Genomic DNA, 27185 nt, shown 5'->3' on the forward strand with positions numbered 1-27185 from the left:
TAATTAGACACAACATGACAGATGCAGGACGTTGGATATCAGATTCGATTCTTTTCCTAAGGCTGTTGTAAAACCCACCTGTTCCGGAGGAAAACATGATTCCCTTTGTGCATGAGTTACTGCTTTAAATTACCAATTTTAGAAACATAGCTATATCTTTTCAGCCATGTCAAGATGACCTAGCCGCCCCACTGGACCTGTCTGTTCAGAAACGGCAGTGCATAAAAAAAATTTCATAGGTGGAAAATAAAATCCTTATGTAATAGGAAGCAAATAAATTAATAGCTGGTAAAAAAAAAAAATATGTACACAAAATGTTTTAAAAACTAAAGAAAAAAAAGCTTTATACACATTTATTTTGTAAGGCAGAAGTAAACCCGTTGACTTTTTTTTTCTTTTCTACAACTGTAAGGGAAAAGGCATAATGAGCTAGTATGGACTGAATACTAGCTCATTATGAAATACTTACCCTAGAAATAGACGCCGGTATCTCCCGGTGTCCATGCCAAGGGAAAATGTCAGCTCCCTCGGCATGGACACTGGGTATTGATGCTCCGGCCTATCATATAGTGTCCCCCATCGGATAGTGTCGGCTGTGTACTGTGCATGCGCAGTACACAGCACACACAGATTACGAAAATAGCTGAAGATGAACGGCGCCTGCACCATGAGTCCAGGTTCTAGCCCCACAATCCAAGTGGACATAGAGTCGGAATAAAAAGAGCCGAGCGCAGCGAGGCCGTGCCCGAATCGTGGCGAGCGAAGCGAACCCGCGAGGGGCCCTCTAATATCAGCAGCCCTATGTCCGCTTGGATGGTGGGGCTACCACCTCAACTCACGGCGCAGGCGGCGTTCATCTTCGGAGATTTTCTGAAGCTTCTTCTGCTCCGTACTGCGCATGCACAGTACAGGGTGGACAGTATCTGATGCCAGGACACTATATAGTTTCATAGTTAGTTAGGTTGAATAAAGACACCAGTCCATCCAGTTCAACCTGAGTGTCTACAATTGTCCCTATCCCTGTACATTGCACACTCACTCAGTCCCCACAATCCAAGGTCCCCATTCATATACTAGGGCCAATTTTGGACAGAGGCCAATTAACCTACCTGCATGTCTTTGGATTGGGGGAGGAAACCCACTCAGGCACAGGGAGAACATGCAAACTCCAACAGGCAGTGTCGTGGTTGGGATTCAAACCAGCGATGCTTCTTACTGCTAGGTGAGAGTGCTAACCACTACACCACTGTGCCGCCCTATATGCCAGAACACCGGCAAGGTCCGGCATCTGCTGGACTTTCAGCCGAGAATCCCTGCAGCGCATGCGCCACTGAAGTCAGCGGCTCATTGCAAGGGGAATATCTCCTAAACCATATAGGTTTAGGAGATATTCTTTTTACCTACAGGTAAGCCTTATTATAGTAAAGTTAAATACATTTCTTTACTACCACTTTAATTGCACATCTACCAAGGTATGTTTATAAATGGCATGGCAGACAACTGGTTAAACCAAGCTTACAGCTGCTTCTGTGTTTGAATAGCTGCATTGGAGGGCAGGGGAGACAATGGGGGTTATTTACTAAAGGCAAATCCACTTTCCACTACAAGTGCAAACTACAAGTGCAAAGTGCACTTGAAATTGCACTGAAAGTGCACTTGGAAGTGCAGTCGCTGTAGATCCGAGGGGGACATGAAAGGAAAATAAAAAACAGCATTTTAGCTTGCACAGGATTGGATAATAAAATCAGCAGAGCTTCCCCTTATTTCAGAGCTTCCCTTCAGATTTACAGCGACTGCACTTCCAAGTGCACTTTCAGTGCAATTTCAAGGGCATTTTGCACAGTGGATTTGCCTTTCGTAAATAACCCCCAATGTCTCCATAAAGAGTGCCTGTCACCTGTCCATGCTGTCACATAGAGGAAAAAAAACAATGATATAACTTTTAAATAATGACAAAAAAAAATGTAAACGCACACAGTCACCCCGACACATACAATAAAAAGCATGCGTAGGGCGAGCATGTGTATATAAAAATCAATTACGCCACACATATGTGGTCTCGTTGTGAATGTCGGAGTGAGGCTAATAATTCTAGAGGCGTAGTTGATGGTACCTACTTGTCCTGTGCAATAGTTTTGTACAGAGCAGGCCAGATCCTCTTCTTTTCAGGTCCCTCTTCGGTGCTCCTGGTCCCTCCATCCTGTTAAGGCCCCCACAGCAAATAGCTTGCTATGGTGGCACCCGAGCCGCAGCTCTCTTTGCCGATTCAGACACAGAGCAGCCATTCAGCTCCACCCCTCTCTCTGCTAACTGACTTTGATTGACAGCCACGGGAGCCAATGGTCCCACTGCTGTGTCTTATCCAATCAGGAGGGAGAGTCCCGGACGACCAAGGCATTCGTGCACATCGCTGGACTGAGATGGGGCTCGGAAAAGTATTGGGGGGAGGGCTGAGGGTTTTTTTATCTTAATATTTAGAATGCATTATGATAAAAAATCTTCTGACTTTACAACCCCTTTAACGCTAATCTGATAACATGTAAAGGCTTTTAACCACTTCCCTAAGGTTGACTTGAAGTAGAGATATCTGGATGATGCCTACAGGATAGCTACAGGCATCATCCAGATATTTTTTTATTTTTTTGGACGACAATTCCCTGCTATGTCAAAGTCATCATAGCGGGTGTTTAGCAGCTTGATTGCTTTTACAGGCAGCAGAAGGAGAGGTCTCCTGCCCTCCAGTGCTTCTTTGGTCTCTCCCATGCGATCGGGGAGCTGGAGAATGAATCCGCCAGTGGTAGTGGTTTACTATAGAGCTAGCCATGGAACAGATGGTCCCCAGCCATCTCTATGACCCTCGGAGGTCACAAAAATGTACGTCATGCCGCCACTTTCGGCATGGGTGGATGTAAACACGGACATTTTTTTCAGCTGGAAAGCCTAAGATTGATTTTTTTTTTTTTTGATCTCAGGCTTTTCAGCATAGAGGAGAGATGTGGGGACTTATAGACCCCAGATCTTTCCGTAAAGGGGATCTGTCATGCATGGGGCGGGGGGTTACCTCTTCTTGTGTACGCCCTCATCAATGCTCGGAACCAGGTGGTGCTGTGGTCATGTGAACTCAACATTAGGGTGGAACCCCAACTTAGAAGTGAGCCACACACCTTGTCCAGCTGTGTCAACTTGAGGATTCCTACTGAGAAGCACTCTGTTCCATATCGCTGCACACCTTGTCTTCCAGAATGTAACATTTAGAGGGGGACACCGCTGAGCTTGTGTCCTGCTCCACCAATTCAGAATTTCCTCAGCCACTTCACTCCCAGTGACACAATGGGTTCCCGTGCATTAAACGCAGACCTCATACGTTCACTTAATTAACTCTTTTCTCTCTCTAATGCGGCTAGGTCCATGGGGTCTCTGTACCATGGGTTTGGTCCTGATTGCATTTGGGGAACTGGAACATCAACTTCTTCACAACTGGAAGACCTGTCACCCATGCCTGGTATTGCTCTCTGCTGTATGGCTCCTATTACATTCCCACCAGTTCATGGTTACCCGTAGCAACTAAACACTTCCCAACAACTATTCTGCCCAGTTAACACTTCGTTGTGGCTTTTTGTTCCCTTCACTTCACCGCCATATGTGCTTACAGGCTCTGTCTTCTAGATATGCCATGTACCTCCAAGCACCCCTTTTGAATAACCTCATGCCAGGTATGAAACAGTTGATCAGACTTCCCTGGACAATACAGTCTAAACACACGATCGGAATTTTGGCCAGCAAAAGACTGACGAGAGCTTTTCATCAGAAAATGCGACCGTGTATACGATCCATCGGAATTTAGCTGGCCGAATTCCCCCAGCAAAAATTTGAGAGCATGTTCTCAATTTTTCTGACGGAAAAACGTTCTATTGGAAATTCTGATCACGTGTATGCAATTCCAACATGCAAAAACTGACGCATGTTCAGATTTAACTACGAGATGGATGCTATTGGCTATTGGCTACTGGGTATTGAACTTCCTTTTCTAGTCCCATCGTTTACGTTGTACGTCACCGCGTTCTTGACGGTTGGAATTTGGTGTGACCGTGTGTATGCAAGACAGTTTGAGCAAACTCCCATCGAAATTCCGTCGGGAAAACCATCAGAGCTTTTTCCAACCAAAATTCCGATCATGTGTACGCAGAATAACAGTGCCAAAATAGTTCTTTCCTAACTAACTAGACCCAGGCTGCCTGGTGCGTAGCTTCCCAAAGGTGAAAGTCCATTTTTTGGAAGAGTCCTACCTAGGCAGACTTTCCTAGAGTGTGCTCCATATGTTGCTGGTGGTTACATTTTTAGGCTTGGCCTCTTGATTCCTTCTCATGCAGGCCATGGCAGAAAGCCCCTGAGCAGAGCCTTCCCCCTCTTTATTGACAGCACAGGGCCCAGAAATGCCCGGGAGACTAGTTTAACCCCTTCCTTCCTGGTCAGCCTGAAGAAACTAACCAACTTGTAAGCAACTGCTTACACATTAATTTGTGTCTATCCAGTATTTGTCTGGAGGTCAACTTAAAAAAAAAAAATATATATATATATATAGAAAGGCCAGTATGGTGGCCTGAAATTATGGGAGGAGCCCGGTGGAGTATATAACCAGCCGTCCGCCTGTCTTCCTCATCGGTTCCGGTGCGCGATACCTGATACGTCAGATATCAAGGGCCGACTATCCTAGACCAGACGCAGTGAGCCCGTTCGTGAGTTCCCGCGTTGTTCGTCTCCGTCTTGACCGTCTTCCCATTCATCAGCGTCCGTGGGTTTCGCCGTCGGAGTGTCGTCTTACCCATCGAATTTGTCGTTACACGTCGGGCCGGCTGTCGCAGGTAGGGCTTCGGCACCCCCTTTTCGGTTCATGTATTACGATGTCCCATCAACATTCCCTGAACGCACGAACCGCTCGGATGTTTTACTGTGACTCTCGTACTCATGTCACTGTTTCTACTTTCGATGTAGTCGTTATCACCTTCGGTCGATCACGCCACGTCAGGCGATTCATTCGCAGGTACGACATTCGAAACCGTTCGACTCCCCGAGCATTTCTATTAGTATCGGTCGAATCGTTCGACTCACAGCCGACTGCTTGTTACGACAAAGCAAGCAGTCCGCACGTATCGGTTGGTCTGCTCCAGTTCGAATATATCTCATCATTTATGCAGTTGTGTTATGTATCTCGTTTCATCTCATGTCAAGTCATTTCAGTCCCACTCATTTCTACCGTTTCAAATCATTTCTGTCACTAGCCGCGCTCCGGCGCGAATCCTGTCGCACCTCTGGTGCACCGATTCGCTTTGAAGTGCCCCAGGGTTCGGCCTCATTTCTGTACATGCCCCAGAGACTGAGTCACTCGCAGGTTCACGCACGGTCCCTGATTCTTGTCTTTGTCATGGCATACCATTTCTGTCACTTATTACGCTCCAATTCGAATCCTGTCGCATTCTTCTATGCACCGATTCGTCCTGGTGTGCCCAGCTGCTACGCCTCATTTCGGTACATGCTCCAGAGACGGATTCTTTTTTCGTAACCTGCAGTCCAGTCGTTGAATCCGGTCTCTGTCATGGGATATCATTTCTGTCACTTATTACACTCCAATTCGAATCCTGTCGCATTCTTTTATGCACCGATTCATTCTGGTGTGCCCAGCTGCTACGCCTCATTTCAGTACATGCTCCAGAGACGGATTCTTTGTCGTAACCTGCAGTCCAGTCGTTGAATCTTGTCTCTGTCATGGCATATCATTTCTGTCACTTATTACGCTCCAATTCGAATCCTGTCGCATTCCTTATGCACCGATTCGTTCTGGTGTGCCCAGCTGCTACGCCTCATTTCAGTACATGCTCCAAAGACAGGATTCATCTGTTTAGTTCAAGGGCTCGTCCTCTGATTCTTGTCTTTGTCATGGGTTTTTCATTTCATTTCACCTATCACGTTCCGGTACGAATAGTCACATCTGTGTACCAAATTCGTCTCGGCGTGCCCCAGGAATGGCCTCATTTCAGTACATGCTCCAGAATTCGTTTCGTGCTCGGTCGCAAGTTGTGGCATGGCGATCCGGATCTCTGTCATGGCAGGTTCTCTCATTTCACTGTCACATACCGCTTCCCGGCTTGGGTCCAGTTGATTCTTCAATGTTTGGATGCCTGCCGGGGGCCTTGCTCCTCGGCCTCATTTCATTATAGATTGCCTCAAAAGAGAAAACACAGCTTTGTTTAGGCGTGTCTCGCTGTTTTCTCCACATACAAGCGTAGACTTCTTGCAATCGTTGCAAACACACATCCAAGCGTAGACTTCTCGCAATCGTTGCAAGCACGCATCCAGACATAGACTTCTCGCAATCATTACAAGCACGCGTTCGAGCATAGACCTCTCGCACTTGTTACTAGCACGCATTCGAGCATAGACCTCTTGCAATCGTTGCAAGCACGCATTCGAGCATAGACCTCTTGCAATCATTGCAAGCACGCATTCGAGCATAGACCTTTTGCACTCATTACAAGCACGCATTCGGGCATAGACCTCTTGCAATCGCTGCAAGCACGCATTCGAGCATAGACCTCTCGCGATCATTACAAGCACGCATTCGAGCATAGACCTCTTACACTCATTACAAGCATGCATTCAAGCATAGACCTCTTGCAATCGTTGCATGCACGCATTCGAGCATAGACCTCTGGCGATCATTGCAAGCACGCATTCGAGCGTAGACCTCTTGCACTCATTACAAGCACGCGTTCGAGCATAGTCCTCTTGCAATCATGGCAAGCACGCATTCGAGCATAGACCTCTTGCAATCGTTGCAAGCAGGTGTCCAGGCACAACTTGTTGCAATCATTGCTGGCAGGCACTTCTGGCTTGCTCAATAGATTGCTTTAGGGAAAACCTGGATACCTTCCTAAATGTACGTTGTATTACGGGGTACTTATATTTATAGGTATAGTTGATCCAGGGAAAAAATCCGATTGCCTCTCGAGGGGTCAGGAAGGAATTTTTTCCCCGGCTGTAGCAAATTGGCCTATGCTCTGTTGGGGGTTTTTTGCCTTCCTCTGGATCAGCTACGGGCGTAGAATTGGGTGTGTCGGGGGGTGTGATACCTTATTTATTTTGATTTGGTTGGACCGGAGGGACTTCTGTCTTTTCCGGCCTGGCTACTCATGAAGCCTACCATAATTCCTTGCAGTCGTTGCAGGCACGCATCCTAGCATAACATCTTGCAGTCGTGGCAAGCACGCATCCTGGGTAACATCTTGCAATCATCGCAAGCACGCATCCAAACATGCATTCAAGCACAACTCCTGTAGTCTTCGCAGTGCACATGCGGTAACACGAATTGCTCACAGTCACTACGTATACATCTCCAGTGACAAACTCCCGGGCAATTGTCGCAAGCACATGTTTAAACGCAACTTTTAGTCATGCCAAGGCTCGCGACTTGGCATAACTTCTTGCAATCATTCGTTGGCAAGCACGTTCTCAGTGGCACACAAACTGGCTACACGTCATTTTCAGCAGCACTTAATTGGCCACTCGTCTCCTGTGGCTTTTCTTACAAACTACTCACTGTTGTCTGTCTATCCGTCTCTTCCTTAGGACAGTTGAGTTCAGCTTCCGTCCCGCACCAGGATCATGTTGTCACACGCAACTGGCTTCTTCCTGTAGCACGCCCAGGCTATTTCTAGCCAGCGTTCAGCATTTCTTATCCTTACAGTGCACGGAGAGCCATCTGTCGTTACGGCCCATACAGCAAGATCCCCACCACGAGGCGTCCAGAGGCATCAGCCCATAGCCAACGGCAAACGCTCGCCATCACAACTGCCATCTTTAGGGGCATGTTATATCCTCGCATATTCTCCAGTCTAGTCGTCCAAAAGACACCTACAGTCCCTACACGGCATCTTGAGTTCGCTATGCGCATCATCCCTCAGGGTCACGCCTTGTGTCACGCCTATTGGTCTTACTGTCCCTCTCACAGGATCCAGAGCAAGTCCTCAGCCTGGATCCCACGGCAATAGCAGTCCTTGCTATGCGGGAGGAATTCCTGTCGTCTGGGAATGGCGTCTCCCTGTTCATTCCCTCCGTGTCTTCCCTTTCGCCCCAGGTGATGACCGACGCAGTGGCCTCCACGGGCTTGCGGCTGTTTTTTGGCCACCTCCGGCTCACAGCTCCCCGGCCTCCCCAGTTACTGGCAATTCCTGGCTGCGCCAAGGCGTCCTCTCTGTTGATTATGTCCTTCCTACGTCAACTGGTCCAACTCTTGTTGTTGTTTCAGTTCAACATCCATTGTTCCTGTATCCACGGTAAGTTCTATCAGGCAGCGGACGCCCTCTCCCGCTTTAACCTTGTCTCTTTTCCGATCAGGTACCCGGAGCCGGACCAACATCAGCAGCTATCCCGGACTGGTCTCAACTAACCCTGGATTAGCCCCTCACCTCCTAGCGGCTACCCAACTTATCGATCACTCCCTTTCCCGCAATACCCTCAAGGCCTATCAGTCAGCCTGGAGGGCCTTTAACCGCTTCATCACGTATCACAGCACGGTGACGTCCCGTGTCAAGCAAGTCGTAGCCTTCATTTCCTACTGCCACTCGCAGTTGGTGTTATCCGTTAATACGATCCGGCTATACCTGACCGGTGTACAACATTTCACGTCCCTCCAGAGCCCTACCGTACCCTCCTTATTTTCTTACCACACCGTTCGGGCTGGTGTGCGCAGTGTCCAGAAGCGCCAGCCGATGGCCGGCGCCAAACCACCGCCTTTCACAGGAGACGTTCTAGAACTATGTCAGATATCCTGGCCACTTCACCTTACGGTCTCCACATGAGTGGCATTTACAAGCAGCCATACACCTGGCCTTCTACGGCTTCTTACGGCCAAGCCAGTTTACTTGTAGTAGCCTCACAGCACGCATGCTGTACAAGCACCACCTGGTCCGATACGAAGACCATTTCATCTTACACTTAGCAGTCTCCAAGACGCGGCAGCTTGGCTCGGGTATGGACATACACTTCTATAAAACCAACAACCGCTGGTGCCCGGCCACTGTTCTCATCCGCTTGTTCCCCCTTTTTGGCCAACCAACCAGGAACTGGCCTGCTTCTGCCTTTTCACACGAAAACTCTCAACGCAGCCCAGTGCATGGAGCATGTCAGGATACTCCTGGGCATCTTTCACCTCAATCCTGCTCACTACTCCGGACATTCATTCCGTATCGAAGCAGCTTCTACGGCCTCCCGCCAAGGGGTCCCGGTCCATGTTATCAAGAAATTGGGTAGATGGAAGTCCTCCTGTTTTGCCCGTTACATACCCAATCTGCAAATAGAGATGGCCCAGGCCTTTGTCAAACTCACCCAGTGACAGTCTTGATTCAACAAAGTGCAACCCCTACCTGGATGTTTTGCCCCCTTATTTTGGCATACCGTACGTTAGACCAGGGCACACTTTCAGGTCCATTTCAAGTAAGCGAGTTTATGTTAACCTTGTTTGTCATCCTTATCCGTATCGGTCTGAGGGCTCTGGACCATAAATAGAAAGGCCAGTATGGTGGCCTGAAATTATGGGAGGAGCCCGGTGGAGTATATAACCAGCCGTCCGCCTGTCTTCCTCGTCGGTTCCGGTGCGCGATACCCGCCCACCCATCCCCTTTATCAGGGCATTTCTCTAAGCATACTCCTCAAGTGAGTACTCATTTCACCCATTTCATATTCATTTCATTTTAAGGTATGCCCCCTTATTTTGGCATACCGTACGTTAGACCAGGGCACACTTTCAGGTCCATTTCAAGTAAGCGAGTTTATGTTAACCTTGTTTGTCATCCTTATCCGTATCGGTCTGAGGGCTCTGGACCATAAATATATATATATATATATATATATATATATATATATATATATATATATATATATATTTATTTTATTTTTATTTATTTTTTCAAATTCGATCATCCTACTGATTTATGCCTTAATGCTCCGCTATCATACTTCAAGATTTCATCCATGGCCTCCAGTTTTTGTAAGCCACCTGTGACCTGGTAAGCAACCTATTAAACATATATCTCGCTTTACAGTACATACCTCTCCTAATACAAGAAAGGATTTTGCTTGTTTTGGAAACCGCTGCTTGGTATTGAATTCTATCATTCAGCCTATGATCTACCAAAACCCCCAGATCCTTCTCTACCATTGGTGCAGAGGGTGATATGGGGTTTGGCCTCAGCAGAAAGGACAGTGTTCAAGCAGGACAGAAGCAATGGTGGGGTTTTGTGCTTTTGGTTCAAATATCCAGCTAATCACGGAGCCCGTCTTACAGGTGAATTCAGTGCTGCAGAAAACTGTCAGATACTGAAGACATGTAACAGGAGATGGTCAGAGACTGCATATGCACTATAGGGGTTATTGGAGAAAGCAGACATGTCAGACATCATAGCTGGGGGACATATCACATATGACTGCTAGAAATCACTGACCCTTTGCATGTCAATACTTCCACATTTGTGCTCCTTATAGACCTCTTAAAATGTACCTGTGCTACGTTCAATATTTCTCTCTGCAAGATCCATTGTAAAATATTAGTGGAAATTAAAAAAAAACATAAAAAGATAAAAGGGACGGAGAGCACAGAAAAAAAGTAAGATCATTTGAAATAAATAAGCCAAGCTATTAACTACAAAAGGCAAGCTGATTGGAGAATAAAGCAGAGTGACGGAGAGATGCACTCATCACTATGCTGCTTCTCCTTTCACTGTCCAGTCATAATCTGGGGCGGGTCCAGGGTGACCTGGGCTCAGTAGAAGAGGGTTGAATGATGCTAGCCACCAGACTGAGGACATCTAGTAGCAGACAGAAGTACTGTGGGGAGAATGTCAGGATTGAAGATGAATATTGCAGTAAAAGGATGGTTTTCTAATTTTATCCTTTAAAGAGCTGTTCATTTTCATCCTATTTCAGGCTGAAGTTCTGCTTTAAATATAATTGGTCACTTGGAGTGGGAGATACATTGCTGGAGGTATGAAGTGCAGGCAGATAAAGGTACATACCTGGAACACTATCTCCATTTTTCTGTAATGGCCACCTCTAGCAAGCACCTGCAGCAATGTGTCTCTCCTTCCCCTGGAAATAGGTTTAAAAATAAACTGATTGTTTTTATTTCTTTTTTTTGTATGCTCATGGCTGGGTTGTCTTCAAATTGGCCCTTAAATCTACACCATTCAGAAAAAAATAGCTACAAATCTTTGTCACACTGATCACTCGAACCTTGGAAAAAAGAAAAAAGAAGTCAGTCAAGCCCGTAACAAGACTGCCTTACTGCAACAGAGTAGCAATCAGACTCTATTCAACCAGATTAGAAATCTAAAAAACCCACTTCAGCCGCCCACAATCAATATCTGTTCTGCATAATAGTGAACACTCTGTTATGAAGTCTTGAAAACAATCTCTGATTTTGCAGCAGATTAGCACAATTATATAATCATGCTTAACCACTTCAGCCCCGGTAGAGTTGGCTGTTGAATGACCAGGCCATTTTCTGCCATTCAGCACTGCGCGGTCATGCGGTGCTGCACCCAAACAAAATTGACGTCCTTTTTTTCCCACAAATAGAGCATTCTTTTGGTGGTATTTGATTGTCTCTGCAGGTTTTTATTTTTGCGCTATAAACAAAAAAAGAGAAACAATTTTGAAAAAACACAATATTTTGTACTTTTTGCTATAATAAATATCCCCATTTATTTAACAAAAAAGCATTTTTTTTTCTCAGTTTAGGCTGATATTTATTCTTCTACAATTTTTTGGTAATAAAAATCGCAATAAGTGTGTATGGATTGGTTTACACAAAGGTTATAGTGTCTACAAAATAGGGGATAGATTTATAGCATTTTTATTATATATTTTTTCTAGTAATGGCGGCGATCTGCAATTTTTATCGGGACTGCGACATTATGGTGAACACATCGGACAATTTTGACACATTTTTGGGACCATTGGCATTTATACAGTGATCAGTGCTATAAAAATGCACTGATTACTGTAAAAATTTCACTGTCAGGGAAGGGATTACACTAGGGGGTGATCAAGGAGTTAATTGTGTTCCCTCATGTGTGTTTCTAACTGTGGGGGGGAGTGACCTAGAGGAAATGGCAGATCGTGATTAGTAGCTATAGGAATTCACAATCTGTCTCTCCTCACAGAACAGGGATTTGTGTGTTTACACACCTACACTCATCCCTGTTCTGCCTCTAATGCTCTCGATCGCTCATGACCGGCGTTCATCACAACTGCCGGTCACGAGCATCAGCACCCCCACAGTGTCGCGTGCACAGGAGTAGGCCATCTATCCCGTTTAAAGGAGCCAATGTATAGCTACGATGGCTCGTGGGATCGGGCCGACCTGCCGCCATGTAGTGACAGCGGCTGGTCGGCAAGCAGTCAAAAATGTAATCATTAGAGTAGGTGGAATAGACCATAGAAAGCATAACTCCACTTTGTCCACCTACATACCTTACAACCTTAACAAATTAAATAAAAGGCATATCAAATGGTCAATCAGTCCAGAAGGGTTTTTCATTAGAAATGGAGCCTAGACCTCTTTGCAAATTCCAGTGCTTATAAAAGGAGCATAGGAGCCTCTCGTAATAGCCAGAGCAAGTGTGTAGACCCAGGAATTAGCACAGAAATCTCAGCAATAGAGTCCCTGGGATATGCAAGGAACTGTCATCAAAAGTGTATGTCTTCGGCAAAACGATGAATAATTTTTAGGTGATTTTTGTACTACAGGGCATATTAGGCCTGCCACTGCTCTGCCTGTGACAAACCCAACTGGGACAGGGGCTTTTGGATGGAACTGCAGGCCAGCCTCTTTTGTGCTGGCTTTGAGCCCGAGGCATTTGAGAGGGCTCTATTCTTTGGGAGGTGATTGCCTGGGGGACCTTTGGAGTAGTTTTGCTTTGGATTCAAGTCCTTATCTCCCTGAAACAAGCGGACTCTGAGAACTAGAGAAATTGGATACAGATTTGGAGCTTCTGTGCCCAAAACACCATTGACTGTTTCAACCCCCTCCTAGACTCAGAGACTCTAAGCAGACGATGATCTGCTAAACACAACCTGATGCTAGGGTCTACTGCTGTTTATTAAAGTGTAATGCCCCGTACACATGGTCGGAAATTCCGATGGAAAAAGTCAGATCGGATTATGTTGTCGGAATATCCGATCGTGTGTGAGCTCTATCAGACTTCTTCTGTCGGATTTTCCAACGCACAAAGTTTGGGAGCAGGATGTAAAATTTTCCAACAACAAAATCCGATCGCATAAATTCCGATCGTGTGTAGACGATTCCGATGGACAAAGTGCCACACTTTCAGAATAAACTAAGAGACGAAAGCTATTGGCTACTGGCCCGTTTATAGTCCAGTCGTACGTGTTTGACGTCACCTCATTCAGAACGATCAGATTTTCGGCCGTGTGCATGCAAGACAAGTTTCGGCCAAAATCCTTCGGAAAAAATCCGGCGGATTTTGTGGTCGGAATGTCTGACCGTGTCTACAAGGCATTATGTGTTTGCTGTTAAGTATCTTTCTCCCATTGTTAATTGAGTCACCAATTGTTTCTGCCAGTTTGCTAATCCTCCTGATGTGATTAGTCTGGTGTCAATTTTACATTGTTACCTAACCATTGTGGGATGTTTACCTCAATGTGTAATATTTGTTTTCGTTGTTCATGTGGGGACTGTTCTTGTTTTTGAAGTGTATAAAAAACTGTATTTCTGTTCAATGAAATGATTCCTTTGGCTTTTTTACCTCAGCATCTTGTCTGTGTAAGAAGCTTGGGGTAAAGGGCAGGTATTAGCTATTGGTGTGCAGAAAGCGTTTGGAGGGCAGTAGGCACCCAAGATGGGTGCCAGGTGGTCCATCACACTGCCCAAACCCTACCACAACATTCTTAAAGCATATTTAAAGCCATAAACACACCTTTAATATATTGCAGTTTACCATTATTTTCATATGTTAATTGTGCAATTAACAGGTTACCTGTCCCATGGTGGCTACGGTCACTCCTATATGTGGACAGAGCCATGGTTCCATAGACTAGAGAGCAGAAGGCTTTCCAGGTCTAGGCCCAGAGAGAGACCCTATGTGAGGACCCACCACAGGGGGACTCATGTAAGAGCATATGGCAGGATGGCTGGACTTTAAGAGTTTAAGTTGGTTGCCAATGATGTGTTTTGCACTGTTAAATGTGAAATGTGAAATTGAAAAGCTGATGTGCCAAGTTGTTGACCATGTTATAATCAGTAAACCAGGACAAGTGTTACTGAGAATGTGGGCTTCAGGCCTACAGCATGTGAGTCACAATATGGTGGAGTTTATGGCTTTACAGATGTGAGCATACCATATCCCTACAAAAGATAGGCTGTGTCCTTGGCCAGTGCCAGTGAATTGAGGCTGCCAACAAATCTGCCTTTGTTAATGTCCAGTCCATTTGCGGTTGATGGGATCAGTGGTTTACAAAAGATGGATAAAGTTGTTAGTACTTTCTGTTCAGCTTACAGAAAGTACTAAGGGTGCTGCGTTTTACGCAAGGTTACCAGGTATTTTCTGTACTCGTTATACTTCTTATACTAATAATAAAAACGAATGAAGTCACCACATCTAAGGAACTGGTACCTGGAAATCATTGCATCGTTGGTCTTAGGTTTAGGCAGGGTGTATTTGATTTAAGTCAAGTTGGTTTAAATCACAATTTATATCATGTTTTAAATCACTAGTTAAAAGGCTTGATTTAAATCAACTTGATTTAAATCATAATGTGTTTACACACACAAATCCCCATTCTGGCTCTCGTGCCCGCGATCGTGGGTGGCTGGCAGCGATCGCGACTGCCGGCCATGCTCATCGGGTCCCCCGCCATGCAGTGGGCTTGCGCGTGCACCTGCTATGGCTCTTAAAAGTGCCGCCGTACATATACGGCGATTTGCGTAGGAGAGCCAACCTGCCACGTATATATATGTGTGTGAGCCGGTCGGGAAGTGGCTAAAGAACAATCCTAATATTTTAGATTTCCCCTTTTTCTTTCTTAGTCACACTGGTCACCAGTGCAAATAAAAACTTTACAGAGGGTCTAATTTTTCCCCACTCTGCCAAGAAACATGCAAAAGGTTTTGCATAGGTATACACCTTAAACAATAAACCAAGTAAACGTAAACCCATTAATTAATTAAAATGTAAGTAAGACAAAACATTTTGGTTTTCATTGCTGTCTGTGCTGTGGAGATTCACACCTCTGCTTCTCCTGTTGACATTGTCTCAGAGACAGATGGGACAGGAGGGAATACAAACATTTTTGAGTTGCCATCAGAAAAAAAGGTGAGGAAAAAACATGCATTAGGGAAAAAAGTTCTACTGACAATTTAGATGGGCGATCCCCTTAGGCCGCGTACACACGGGCGGACTGTTCGCCCAACCTTGTCCGCTGAACAGTGTTTGGGCGGACAGTCCGCTCGTGTGTGGGCTTTCAGCGGACAGTTTGACGGACAAAGTCTTTCGGAAATTCCGAAAAACTGTCCGCTGAAACTGTGTTTGAGCGGACAGTCCGCCCGTGTGTAGGCTACTTTCGAAATGAGCAAACTGTTCCCGCTCGGAGGAAAGTCTGCTCATTTCGAGCGCGTGTGAAGGTAGGCGGGGCCCGCGAAGGAGACGTCGCGGGCTCCGCCGCCTGGAATGGGCTTAAAGGGGAACCCCAACGCCGAAAAAAATCGGCGTGGGGGTTCCCCCAAAGTCCACAACAGACCCTTGTCCGAGCACGCTACCCGGCCGGCCAGGAAAGGGGGGCGAGCGAGCGCGCCCCCCCTCCTGAGCCGTACCAGGCCGCGTGCCCTCAACATGGGGGGGTGCCTTGGGGAAGGGGGGGCCGCGCGGCCCCCCCCCCACCCCAAAGCACCTTGTCCCCATGTTGATGAGGACAAGGGCCTCTTCCCGACAACCCTGGCCGTTGGTTGTCGGGGTCTGCGGGCGGGGGGCTTATCGGAATCCGGGAGCCCCCTTTAAGAAGGGGGCCCCCGGATACCGGCCCCCCACCCTATGTGAATGAGTATGGGGTACAATGTACCCCTACCCATTCACCTGTGAAATAAAGTACAAAAAAAAACACAACACAGAGAAAAAATATTTTATTGCACAGCTCCGGGGGTCTTCCGTCTTCGGGGGTCTTCTCGCCGGACTCCTCCGCTATCTTCGTGTAGCTCTTTTACTAGCGGAGGAGCCCGGCTTTCTTCCTCCCCGCCGCCGGCCTCTTCTCCCGACTTCGGGGGTCTTGTCCCCCTCTTCGGTTCTTCTGCCGGGCCACCGCGCCTTCTTGTAGCTCTTTTGCAGGCGGTGGCCCGGTCTTCTGTCGCCGCTGCCTTCCGTTCTTCTGTCGCCGCCTTCGGTTCTTCTGCCGGGCCACCGCGCCTTCTTGTAGCTCTTTTACAGGCGGTGGCCCGGTCTTCTGTCGCCGCTGTCGCTGTCGCCGTCGCCGCCGCCGTCGCCGCCTTCCGTTCTTCTTCTTCTTCTTGTTCTTCTTCCCCAGGAGATGTTGACACGTCGCTCTCTCCGGCCGGAATGCCAAAGCCACGCTGTGCGGTCACTTATATAGTGACAATGGGGCGGTGTCACATGGTATATGTCACATGGGTTGGTCACATGGTGACCCCCCCCCTTACGATGTCATAGTCCCCATGTGACATCAACCCATGTGACCAACCCATGTGACATATACCATGTGACACCGCCCCATTGTCACTATATAAGTGAACGCACAGCGCGGCTCTGGCATTCCGGCCGGAGAGAGCGACGTGTCAACATCTCCTGGGGAAGAAGAAGAAGAACAAGAAGAAGAAGAAGAACGGAAGGCGGCGACGGCGACAGCGACAGCGGCGACAGAAGACCGGGCCACCGCCTGTAAAAGAGCTACAAGAAGGCGCGGTGGCCCGGCAGAAGAACCGAAGGCGGCGACAGAAGAACGGAAGGCAGCGGCGACAGAAGACCGGGCCACCGCCTGCAAAAGAGCTACAAGAAGGCGCGGTGGCCCGGCAGAAGAACCGAAGAGGGGGACAAGACCCCCGAAGTCGGGAGAAGAGGCCGGCGGCGGGGAGGAAGAAAGCCGGGCTCCTCCGCTAGTAAAAGAGCTACACGAAGATAGCGGAGGAGTCCGGCGAGAAGACCCCCGAAGACGGAAGACCCCCGGAGCTGTGCAATAAAATATTTTTTCTCTGTGTTGTGTTTTTTTTTGTACTTTATTTCACAGGTGAATGGGTAGGGGTACATTGTACCCCATACTCATTCACATAGGGTGGGGGGCCGGTATCCGGGGGCCCCCTTCTTAAAGGGGGCTCCCGGATTCCGATAAGCCCCCCGCCCGCAGACCCCGACAACCAACGGCCAGGGTTGTCGGGAAGAGGCCCTTGTCCTCATCAACATGGGGACAAGGTGCTTTGGGGTGGGGGGGGGCCGCGCGGCCCCCCCTTCCCCAAGGCACCCCCCCATGTTGAGGGCACGCGGCCTGGTACGGCTCAGGAGGGGGGGCGCGCTCGCTCGCCCCCCTTTCCTGGCCGGCCGGGTAGCGTGCTCGGACAAGGGTCTGTTGTGGACTTTGGGGGGACCCCACGCCGATTTTTTTCGGCGTTGGGGTTCCCCTTTAAGTCCATTCCAGGCGGCGGAGCCCGCGACGTCTCCTTCGCGGGCCCCGCCTACCTGTACACGCGCTCGAAATGGGCGGATTTGCCTCCGCCTTACGTGGGCGAGTCCGTTCATTTCAAAAGTTGAGCGAACTGTTTGGCAAACAGTTCGCTGAAACAGTCCGCTCAAAAAGTGCCGTGTGTGGCCATGTCCGTCCATGCAAATTTTGAGCGCACTGTTTGCCGAAACTGCTTGACAAACAAAGTTGGGCGAACAGTCCGCCCGTGTGTACGCGGCCTTACGTATATTTTCTCTCAAACGTGCTACGTCTCCAGGACAAAGAGTTAAGAGGATTGTCCCGCATGGGACAAAGGCAGCCAAATTCTTTAATTTAAATAATCTACCCAAAATATTTCTTAGAAGTTGTGAAGAGGAAATGCAGTTACTAGTGATGGTTTTAAGATACAAAGAAACCCTAAAGGCAATCAAATAATTCTGATTTATATGGTTGTCTTTGGGATCATACTGAGAAGGACAGCAACAACTACTGCCAGGGAAACTGGAGTATTCAGTAGAAGACAAGTGCTCCAAGTCTTGGAAGAGCCATTTTCTGTATGTTGTTCCTGATAGTACTTGATCTTCATCCTTATAGCCCTGCTACAATATGCTGTTTCCTCCTTATCCAGTTGTGGTCTTAATCAGTTTTTTTTTTACAATTTATTTAGAAAATGTGTAGAAGATTACTTTGCTACTTGAAAATCAAGGGTACGGAAATCTTAGGACTCTTGATAGTTAAAAACTTTGAAACACAGGGAAGAAACTTTCCTCCTCACCGTGCTTGGCTGTTCTATACATGTCTCAGGGGCTTTGTGCGTCTTCTACTGACTCTACTGAAATTCTTTGAATTGCCTGATGGATGTGCTGCTTGTGTTAGGCATTGATCAATACGAATTCCTGCAATATAAAAGATCAATATTGCAAATTGTGATTTATCTTTAATTAAATCTTTGAAACTTTGCCTCTTGTGTTTGAAGTTTCTTTGGCTTGTAGGACAGAAATAACATTGGACATTTCACAGTCAGTTTCATACATGGTTTCAGAGATCTTTGATGTTAATGTGTTCAAGCAGCTGGTGTCTTTCCGTATTATATTGAGCTAAATTATTGTAACTTTATCTTCTTTTTACTGCTTTACATATGAACATGATCGGAATTCTGATTCCATTTGCTTGATCCTTGCGGCACACAGTCCACAAACCTGTAAAGTTACTCCATTCTTGATAAATAGTAGGGTGACTGTAATCTTTTTAAAGTGAAAAAATTAAAAATGCACAGGACTAAAAAATATGTTTTATGTCTAGAAGATTGTTAATTCTTTTATAATGTATATGTTATGTTATTTATTAAAACTATAAAAAAAATCTTTGTTTTACAATTAAAAATGTAATGCATGGTACACTCATTACATAATTTTTAGAGTGCTATGTGTTTTCTAAAGAGTGAGCAATCGTTTCAGATGCTGATTTAAAAATTGAATTTTACCCATCTAAACACAGCAGACAGGAAGAATGGAGTTAATAAATTTGAGATGGTAATCAACAAAATAATTTCAGCAAGTATCCTAAGGCAATGGCTTAACAACCAGTGGCTAAGTGGCTAGTGCATCCATAAAGCAGCACTAGAGTTGTTGGTTTGAATCCCAACCATGGCACTACCCGCCTAGAGTTTGCATGTTCTCCCTGTGCCTGTATAGGTTTCCATTGGGTACTCTGGTTTTCTCCCACACTCCAAAGACATGCTGGTATGTTAATTGGCTGTCTAAATTGGCCCTAGTATGCGTAGGTATGGATGTGAGTTAAGGACCTTAGACTGTAAGCTCCTTAAAGGGGTTGTAAACCTACGTGTTTTTTCACCTTAATGCATCCTATGCTTTAAGGTGAAAAAACTTCTGCCAGTGACTGGCCCCCCCCCATTTTACTTACCTGAGCCCTAGAACTTGACCCATGGGGACGCGCTGTCTCTCTGCCCGGGGCTCTTGATTGGATAAATTGATAGCAGTGCAACCATTGGCTCCCACCGCTCTCAATCCAATCCAATGATATGGGTGCCGGGGGGGGGGGGGGGCGAGTCCTGCATTTGGCCTCTATGGATGCAGAATTCTGGACTCAGGAGTGCGCCCGCAAGGTAACCCCCCAGAGTGCTTTTCCCAGGGCATTATCTGATGTGGGGAGGAGCCGCAAGAGCCACTGGGGGACCCCAGAAGAGCAGGTTTCATGGCCACTCTGGAGGTAAGTATGACATGTTTCTTATTTTTTTTAAAACAAACCTTTAGTGTCACTTTAAGAACAGAGACCAATGTGAATGTACAATATATTTGTAAAGCACTGTGTAAATTGACAGCACTAGATAAGTACCTGAAAAAAATTAGGTAATCCCATTGTTTTTGTGTGGCAAAAATACAGGTCCTTCTCAAAAAATTTGCATATTGTGATAAAGTTCATTATTTTATGTAATGTACTGATAAACATTAGACTTTCATATATTTTAGATTCATTACAAACAACTGAAGTAGTTCAAGCCTTTTCTTGTTTTAATATTGATGATTTTGGCATACAGCTCATGAAAACCCAAAATTCCTATCTCAAAAAATTAGCATATCATGAAAAGGTTCTCTAAACAAGCTATTAACCTAATCATCTGAATCAACTAATTAACTCTAAACACCTGCAAAAGATTCCTGAGGCTTTTAAAAACTCCCAGCCTGGTTCATTACTCAAAACCGCAATCATGGGTAAGACTGCCGACCTGACTGCTGTCCAGAAGGCCATCATTGACACCCTCAAGCAAGAGGGTAAGACACAGAAAGAAATTTCTGAAGGAATAGGCTGTTCCCAGAGTGCTGTATCAAGGCACCTCAGTGGGAAGTCTGTGGGAAGGAAAAAGTGTGGCAGAAAACGCTGCACAACGAGAAGAGGTGACCGGACCCTGAAGAAGATTGTGGAGAAGGACCGATTCCAGACCTTGGAGGACCTGCGGAAGCAGTGGACTGAGTCTGGAGTAGAAACATCCAGAGCCACCGTGAACAGGCGTGTGCAGAAAATGGGCTACAGGTGCCGCATTCCCCAGGTCAAGCCAGAAGCGCCTGACCTGGGCTACAGAGAAGCAGCACTGGACTGTTGCTCAGTGGTCCAAAGTACTTTTTTCGGATGAAAGCAAATTTTGCATGTCATTCGGAAATCAAGGTGCCAGAGTCTGGAGGAAGACTGGGGAAAGGGAAATGCCAAAATGCCTGAGGTCCAGTGTCAAGTACCCACAGTCAGTGATGGTCTGGGGTGCCATGTCAGCTGCTGGTGTTGGTCCTCTGTGTTTTATCAAGGGCAGGGTCAATGCAGCTAGCTATCAGGAGATTTTGGAGCACTTCATGCTTCCATCTGCTGAAAAGCTTTATGGAGATGAAGATTTCATTTTTCAGCACGACCTGGCACCTGCTCACAGTGCCAAAACCACTGGTAAATGGTTTACTGACCATGGTATTACTGTGCTCAATTGGCCTGCCAACTCTCCTGACCTGAACCCCATAGAGAATCTGTGGGATATTGGGAAGATAAAGTTGAGAGACGCAAGACCCAACACTCTGGATGAGCTTAAGGCCGCTATCGAAGCATCCTGGGCCTCCATAACACCTCAGCAGTGACACAGGCTGGTTGCCTCCATGCCACGCTGCATTGAAGCAGTCATTTCTGCAAAAGGATTCCCGACCAAGTATTGAGTGCATAACTGAACATAATTATTTAAAGGTTGACTTTTTTTGTATTAAAAACACTTTTCTTTTATTGGTCGGATGAAATATGCTAATTTTTTGAGATAGGATTTTGGGGTTTTCAGGAGCTGTATGCCAAAATCATCAATATTAAAACAAGAAAAGGCTTGAACAGTTGTGTGTAATGAATCTAAAATATATGAAAGTCTAATGTTTATCAGTACATTACAGAAAATAATGAACTTTATCACAATATGCTAATTTTTTGAGAAGGACCTGTAAATACTACTAGACCATGCACCACCCCTAGGTGCAAGGAATAAATTACAGGCTACTTTCAGGGCCTGGTAGATGGGTGCTAACCTCTGAAACATTATTGTGGAAAGACAGGTACAACAAGGGCCAGATTCCAGACTAAATATTTTATGCACAGCACTGGGGTAAGTGATCTGTTTCTTTGACTGGCAGAGAACTGTCTCTCTCTCTCTGGCCATGCCTGTATAGTCCCCAAACCTGGAGTGGGTTATGTCAACTTTGGCTCTGTTAAAGTGATAATAAAGTCTTGTTTTATTTTTTCGTTTAAAATGAACAAACATGCTATACTTACCTTCTCTGTGTAGTTGTTTTGCACAGAGCAGCCCGGTTCCTCCTCGTCTCAGATTCCTTGCCCGCGTTCCTGTCCCTTCCCTTCTGCCAAGGCAACCAAGCCGAGCTGCTGCTCTGTGTGTCCATTCAGACAGGGAACAGTGGCTTGGCCCCATCCCTTCTTTTTCCTCATTGGCTCACTGACTTTGACAAAGGGGGGGGGGGGGGATGATGCCCCGCTGCTGTCTCAGCCAATGAGGAGGGAGAGTTCCAGACAGCTGAAACTCTTGTGCAACATCGCTGGATCAAGATGGGACTCAGGTAAGTATAAAGGGGGCAAAGGGGGGCTGCTGCACACATAGAATGCATTAAGATGCATTTGATTGCATTAGAACCACTTTAAGTCTGGTGTTGTCTACTGCCTGAGGACATCCAGGCTCTTCTGGATGACTTTGCAGGCCGTCAGGACTGTGTATGCTTCTGCTGCAGAGTATGGCTGATTTATATCACAGTTCATAGCACAGGATAAAGAAGCTTGGAAGGGTACCAAGGGAATTTGATTGGGTGTTAGGACCATTGTAGTTTTGTGTTTAGACTTTTGTTCTGGTTTTCATTAACCAATACACATGAGGTGCTCCAATTAAGCCCAATGCTGATATACTCAGTGAAAATTCTTCTCTGCATTTTACTGCAGAACACAATAAAGACCAACAACAACCCCTCCAAAAATGAATTGCCAAACTATAGTAAGCAGAAATATGCCTGGAAAAATACCTGCCTGACAGATTTTTTTTTTTTCTCCTTGCAGATGTTCCATTGTGTAAGAAAGACAAGCTGTCAATTAATTTCTGCAATACTGTGAAGTCTATTGGGAAGTGTTCGTTGAAAGCCATTCAGTCTCAGTGCTGCTTCACGTGTACCAGGCAAGAAGAGTCTCTACAAGGAGGCTGAGTCAGTCATCTGCCTCATCAGGCTGGTTCATTCTCCATCTACTGCAATACATGAACTGAGGATATCGCATTCTAAAACAAAATCAATGAATGTCATCCAAAAACATTACCAAGTTACCTATTTCTCAGCACAGGACTTGAACTCACTATTTGGGGACCAGCTGGACCTTATCCCAAGGTTTTATTCCCAAATTGTAGCGATCTCATTGGAGAATCTGGTGAGGTGAAACCAACAGGGCTCTTGACAAGCACAGTGGTGTCTATAAATCAACATAAAGCAAAAAGCACTGCTAAGTATTGCAACTGCCGATGACCAATAATACAAACAGTTCAGTGCTGCACCGGTCTCTGGGGAATATGTATCAGCTCTGAATTTTATCTATGCTCAGAAGTGTTTGTTTATAAGTCAAAAATGCAAAAGCACTTAAGTATTGAAAATATAAAAAAAAAAGAAAATCTTTATGGTGCCCTACTTTCAATACAGTAATATAATAACATTGTATATCATGGAGGATCATACAGGTTATAAATAGCTATGAATGCATACTTTTAATATTATTGAAAAACTGTATTTATGCCACCATCAAATATGGTCATTAGTTTTACTCTGAAAAAAATACTGTTTAAAGTCTATTTCAGATCTAGTGATCCTTGGAAGACATCTATTACTCTAGCCCAGCCTTTCTCAAACTTTTTAATGTGGAGGAACCCTTTAAAACCTTTTTGTTCTCAGGGAACCCTTGTTAATAATTACTATATCTAAAGCTCACTGTACTTTAGAGTAATGGTCAATAGGAAGAAGCCTCCTTACATTTGTGGTCAGTGGCAAGGATCCCCCCTCTTTCAGAGAGTTAAGCCTTTCGAACCAATCGTACGATAATCTAAATGTTAGTACACAGCTGTCATCTGAAATCTTCCGAAGGGACAAACATGAAAAATGTTCTCATACGACACCAGGTTGTATTATTTTAGTTTAAACAATACAGTTTTCATCCAAAAATACAATAAAAATACACTACAACACATTATATCACTTCCAAACTTGTATTCTGTCTTACGAGAATTTTTGTACTTTAGTAACCTATTAGTTTTCGATATGGAGATTAGCATCCAAATAAAAATGTACAATCATTTGTCTGATAATCTCACCATGTGTATTCGGCTTTAGAGAAATCACTGGTGTCAGTGGTTACTTATCTGAAATGGATTAATTGCTCCTTGCTCAAGGAAACCTTAGCAACCTTTTTAACAAAGAAGAACCCTTTAACTTTGTGGGCTTGGGGAACCCCTGCTTAAAATTACTACAATTCATGATACAGTAGTGTGATGGTCAGTGGGAAGAATGTTCCTTACACTTATGGGCATTAGGAAAAATGTACCCATTACAGAAAGCAAAATGTGTCAGTGGGAGTTTATCTGTGAGGCAGAAATTGCTCATTGCTCAAGGAAACCCTAGAAACAGCTGGGGGAATCATGGCTGAGAAATCCTGCTCTAGCAGAACTCCAGGGTTCCATAGAACCCTAGTTGAGATAGGCAACGCTAATGCCGCGTACACATGACTGGACTTTCAGGCAGAATAGGTCTGGCCGAATCATTCTGTCGGATAGTCCGATCGTTTTTCTTTAAAAAATTCAGATGGACCTAGAAAAAGAACATGTTTCAAATCTGACTCAATTCTTATCGGCAAAACTGTTCATCTGTATGCTGGTCTGATGGACCAAATATGATGCAAGGGCAGCTATTGGCTACTGGCTATTGAACTTCCTTTTCTAGTCCCATTGTACGTCATCACAATCAAAATTAACAGACTTTTGAATGGACTTCAGTCCGTTCGTGTGTGGGCAAGTCGAAGTTCGTCGTTACCCCACCGAAAGTCAGTCGGGAAGACCGTCTGACTTTTTCTGTCGGAAAGTCCGGCATAACTTATGGAAAACACAGCCAGACTCCAGCTTAAAGGAGTCCAGGATCCCTAGCTGAATGCAAAGTGTGAAAACCTCCATTGCCAAATGTGGGCAGCAACTACAGAATACTATATGCTTTCTTTTGTGATAAAATCGATGGAGTTGTGAAAAGGTTCACAAAGGTCAATAACAGTTTTTCTATCCCTTACTAGTGAGTAGTAAAATTTCACTCCTATGGGTTTCAGAACTATAGCGATATCATAATGTCCATTTCCAGATGACAATATCGGGTGTAAAGAAAAAGGAGCCTCAGAGAGACCTGTAAGTCCTCTCCGCAATGCCACAACTTTCCTAATATATTTAGTATATTCAGAGCTACTTAAGGATATGCCTATGAGTGGTCCTCATAGTAAAGAAAACATACAGTATATGGTGTACATTACCGCCTTCCTTTTTTTTTTCTTTTTCACACTTCATTCAGGTAAATTGTATGATAAATAAGAAATGCAAAAAAAAGTAATTCAATTTTGGAACTCAAGAGTGTAAGAAAGCGAAAATAAAATCTTGTGGGACTCAAATGTAACACAGTTATACAAGGACATTTGTATTATGGGGGTATATATAGCAACCAAACCAATTCAGTAATTTAAATATTCTACAATAAGTGTATTGATTTTTAACTACCCATTTGGTGATGGTCACAATTGTTCTTGTATTGCTAACCTTTTAACATACACTTCTGGGTATGGATAGTTTGTTACCTTGTTGAGCTACCCAAATTTAGTTTTACTTATTGCATATTTCAGTAGTCATATATTTAGCCCCAAAAAACCCAAATTAAAAGTCCTATGGCAAATTTGATACTGCCTTTTGTCTTATTTTCAAAAGTATTTCATCTATAAGACCCCTATAAGGCCCCTTTCGCACAATACTCCAGTTTGAGCATCTACTTTTTCACCCATTTTTTATGTATTTTCGCGCATATGTGTTCGTGCACATTTGCGCGCATCCGCGGTAGCTTGTTCTCGCATTGACAATGTCAACAGACAAATCCGTCTCTTTTTTACTGAAGAATACACGGCGGCTGTTTACGCACATGTGTGCATAGGCACATTACAATCAATGGGCTGTATTTTAGCTCAGTAAAAAAATAAGCTGTACTGAGCTTTTTCAAGCTGCAGTGTGCAAGAGGCCTAATGCAGAATTTTATTTTATATGACATAGATTGTAAACACTAGTTGGTTGAGCATTAATAATTCTCAGCTAGGCAACTTGAGATATATAAATGCTATGTAGTAATTTCTGTTCAGAACATTATTATTGATTTGAGAGGGTTCACGTCTTTATGCTACCTATTAGTGGTCTAAGGTCTTAGGAAGACACTAAATGGACAAGACACTGGAGTTGATGTACTAAAACTGGACCAATTCTTAGATGTGATGACTGCATTTAATTTGTTTTTAGGCTTTCTTTCTTCTATTTTCATCTGGTAATCCAGCCAGTAAGTCTGCTGTTTTTCAAAAGAACAATGGCAATTATTTACTAAATTATATACTAAAATAATTTACAAACTCTGGTGCAGCTCTGCATTGAAACCAATCAGCTTCCAGGTTTTATTGTCAAAGCTTAATTGAACAAGCTGAAGTTAGAAGCTGATTGGCTATCATGCGCAGCTGCACCAGATTGTGCACTCTCCAGTTTTAGAAAATCAACCCCACTGAATTGCCAAGATCTAGGAATTAATGAGCTCCAGCTACATACTAGCCAAGAAGGCAAGTATGACAACACATATTATGCAAGAAATTGGCACCTTTAGCTTTGAAAATGTATGAAAAGCAGAACTTTTCTGAGTTTTGGACAGAGTGTGGGAGGGTTAGAACCACTGTTTCAGTATTGTCTTTGCATCCATTGTGGGGGGGTGTCACATTAACTATTGGTCCTTGTGACCATTGTCTCTGGCACAGAAAGGGATGCAAAACCCACAGTGTTTTACTTTCATGGAAACAGGAGACAATGTGAAATGTTCTAATGGTAACAACTGTTCTAACATCTGTTTAAGGTGGGATAACCTCCCAAACAGATGTTAGTGACAGCACATGATGGAAATCTCCCCATAGGAGTCTAAAGCATCCCTTACCTATGCAAACCTAAAAAAAAGGTTGTTATTTTTTTATTTACTGTATGTGTACATATATATTTATATATATATATATATATATATATATATATATATATATATATATATATATACACTTTAAACGTTAGAAAAGGGTATTGGTAGGTAAAGCATGTTGCCTCTTTATACTGTGTATTG

The 27185-nt window shown here is 44.9% G+C and overlaps 1 protein-coding gene across 1 annotated transcript in view; it reads left to right on the forward strand.

Moving 5' to 3' along the window:
- Nucleotides 1-24004, forward strand: part of ADAMTS12 (ADAM metallopeptidase with thrombospondin type 1 motif 12) — a 678211-nt gene extending 654207 nt beyond the window's left edge. The window contains exon 24 of the mRNA XM_077462890.1: nucleotides 22828-24004. Coding sequence (XP_077319016.1) covers nucleotides 22828-22970 — 143 coding nt within the window. The 3' untranslated portion in view covers nucleotides 22971-24004. The remainder of the gene's footprint in view (nucleotides 1-22827) is intronic.
- The last annotated feature ends 3181 nt before the right edge of the window (nucleotides 24005-27185 follow it).

Source organism: Lithobates pipiens, unplaced genomic scaffold (genome assembly GCF_037356315.1).
Source record: "Lithobates pipiens isolate NorthernLeopardFrog02 unplaced genomic scaffold, aLitPip1_a1.2 Scaffold_3, whole genome shotgun sequence".
In the NCBI taxonomy this organism is placed as follows: domain Eukaryota; kingdom Metazoa; phylum Chordata; class Amphibia; order Anura; family Ranidae; genus Lithobates; species Lithobates pipiens.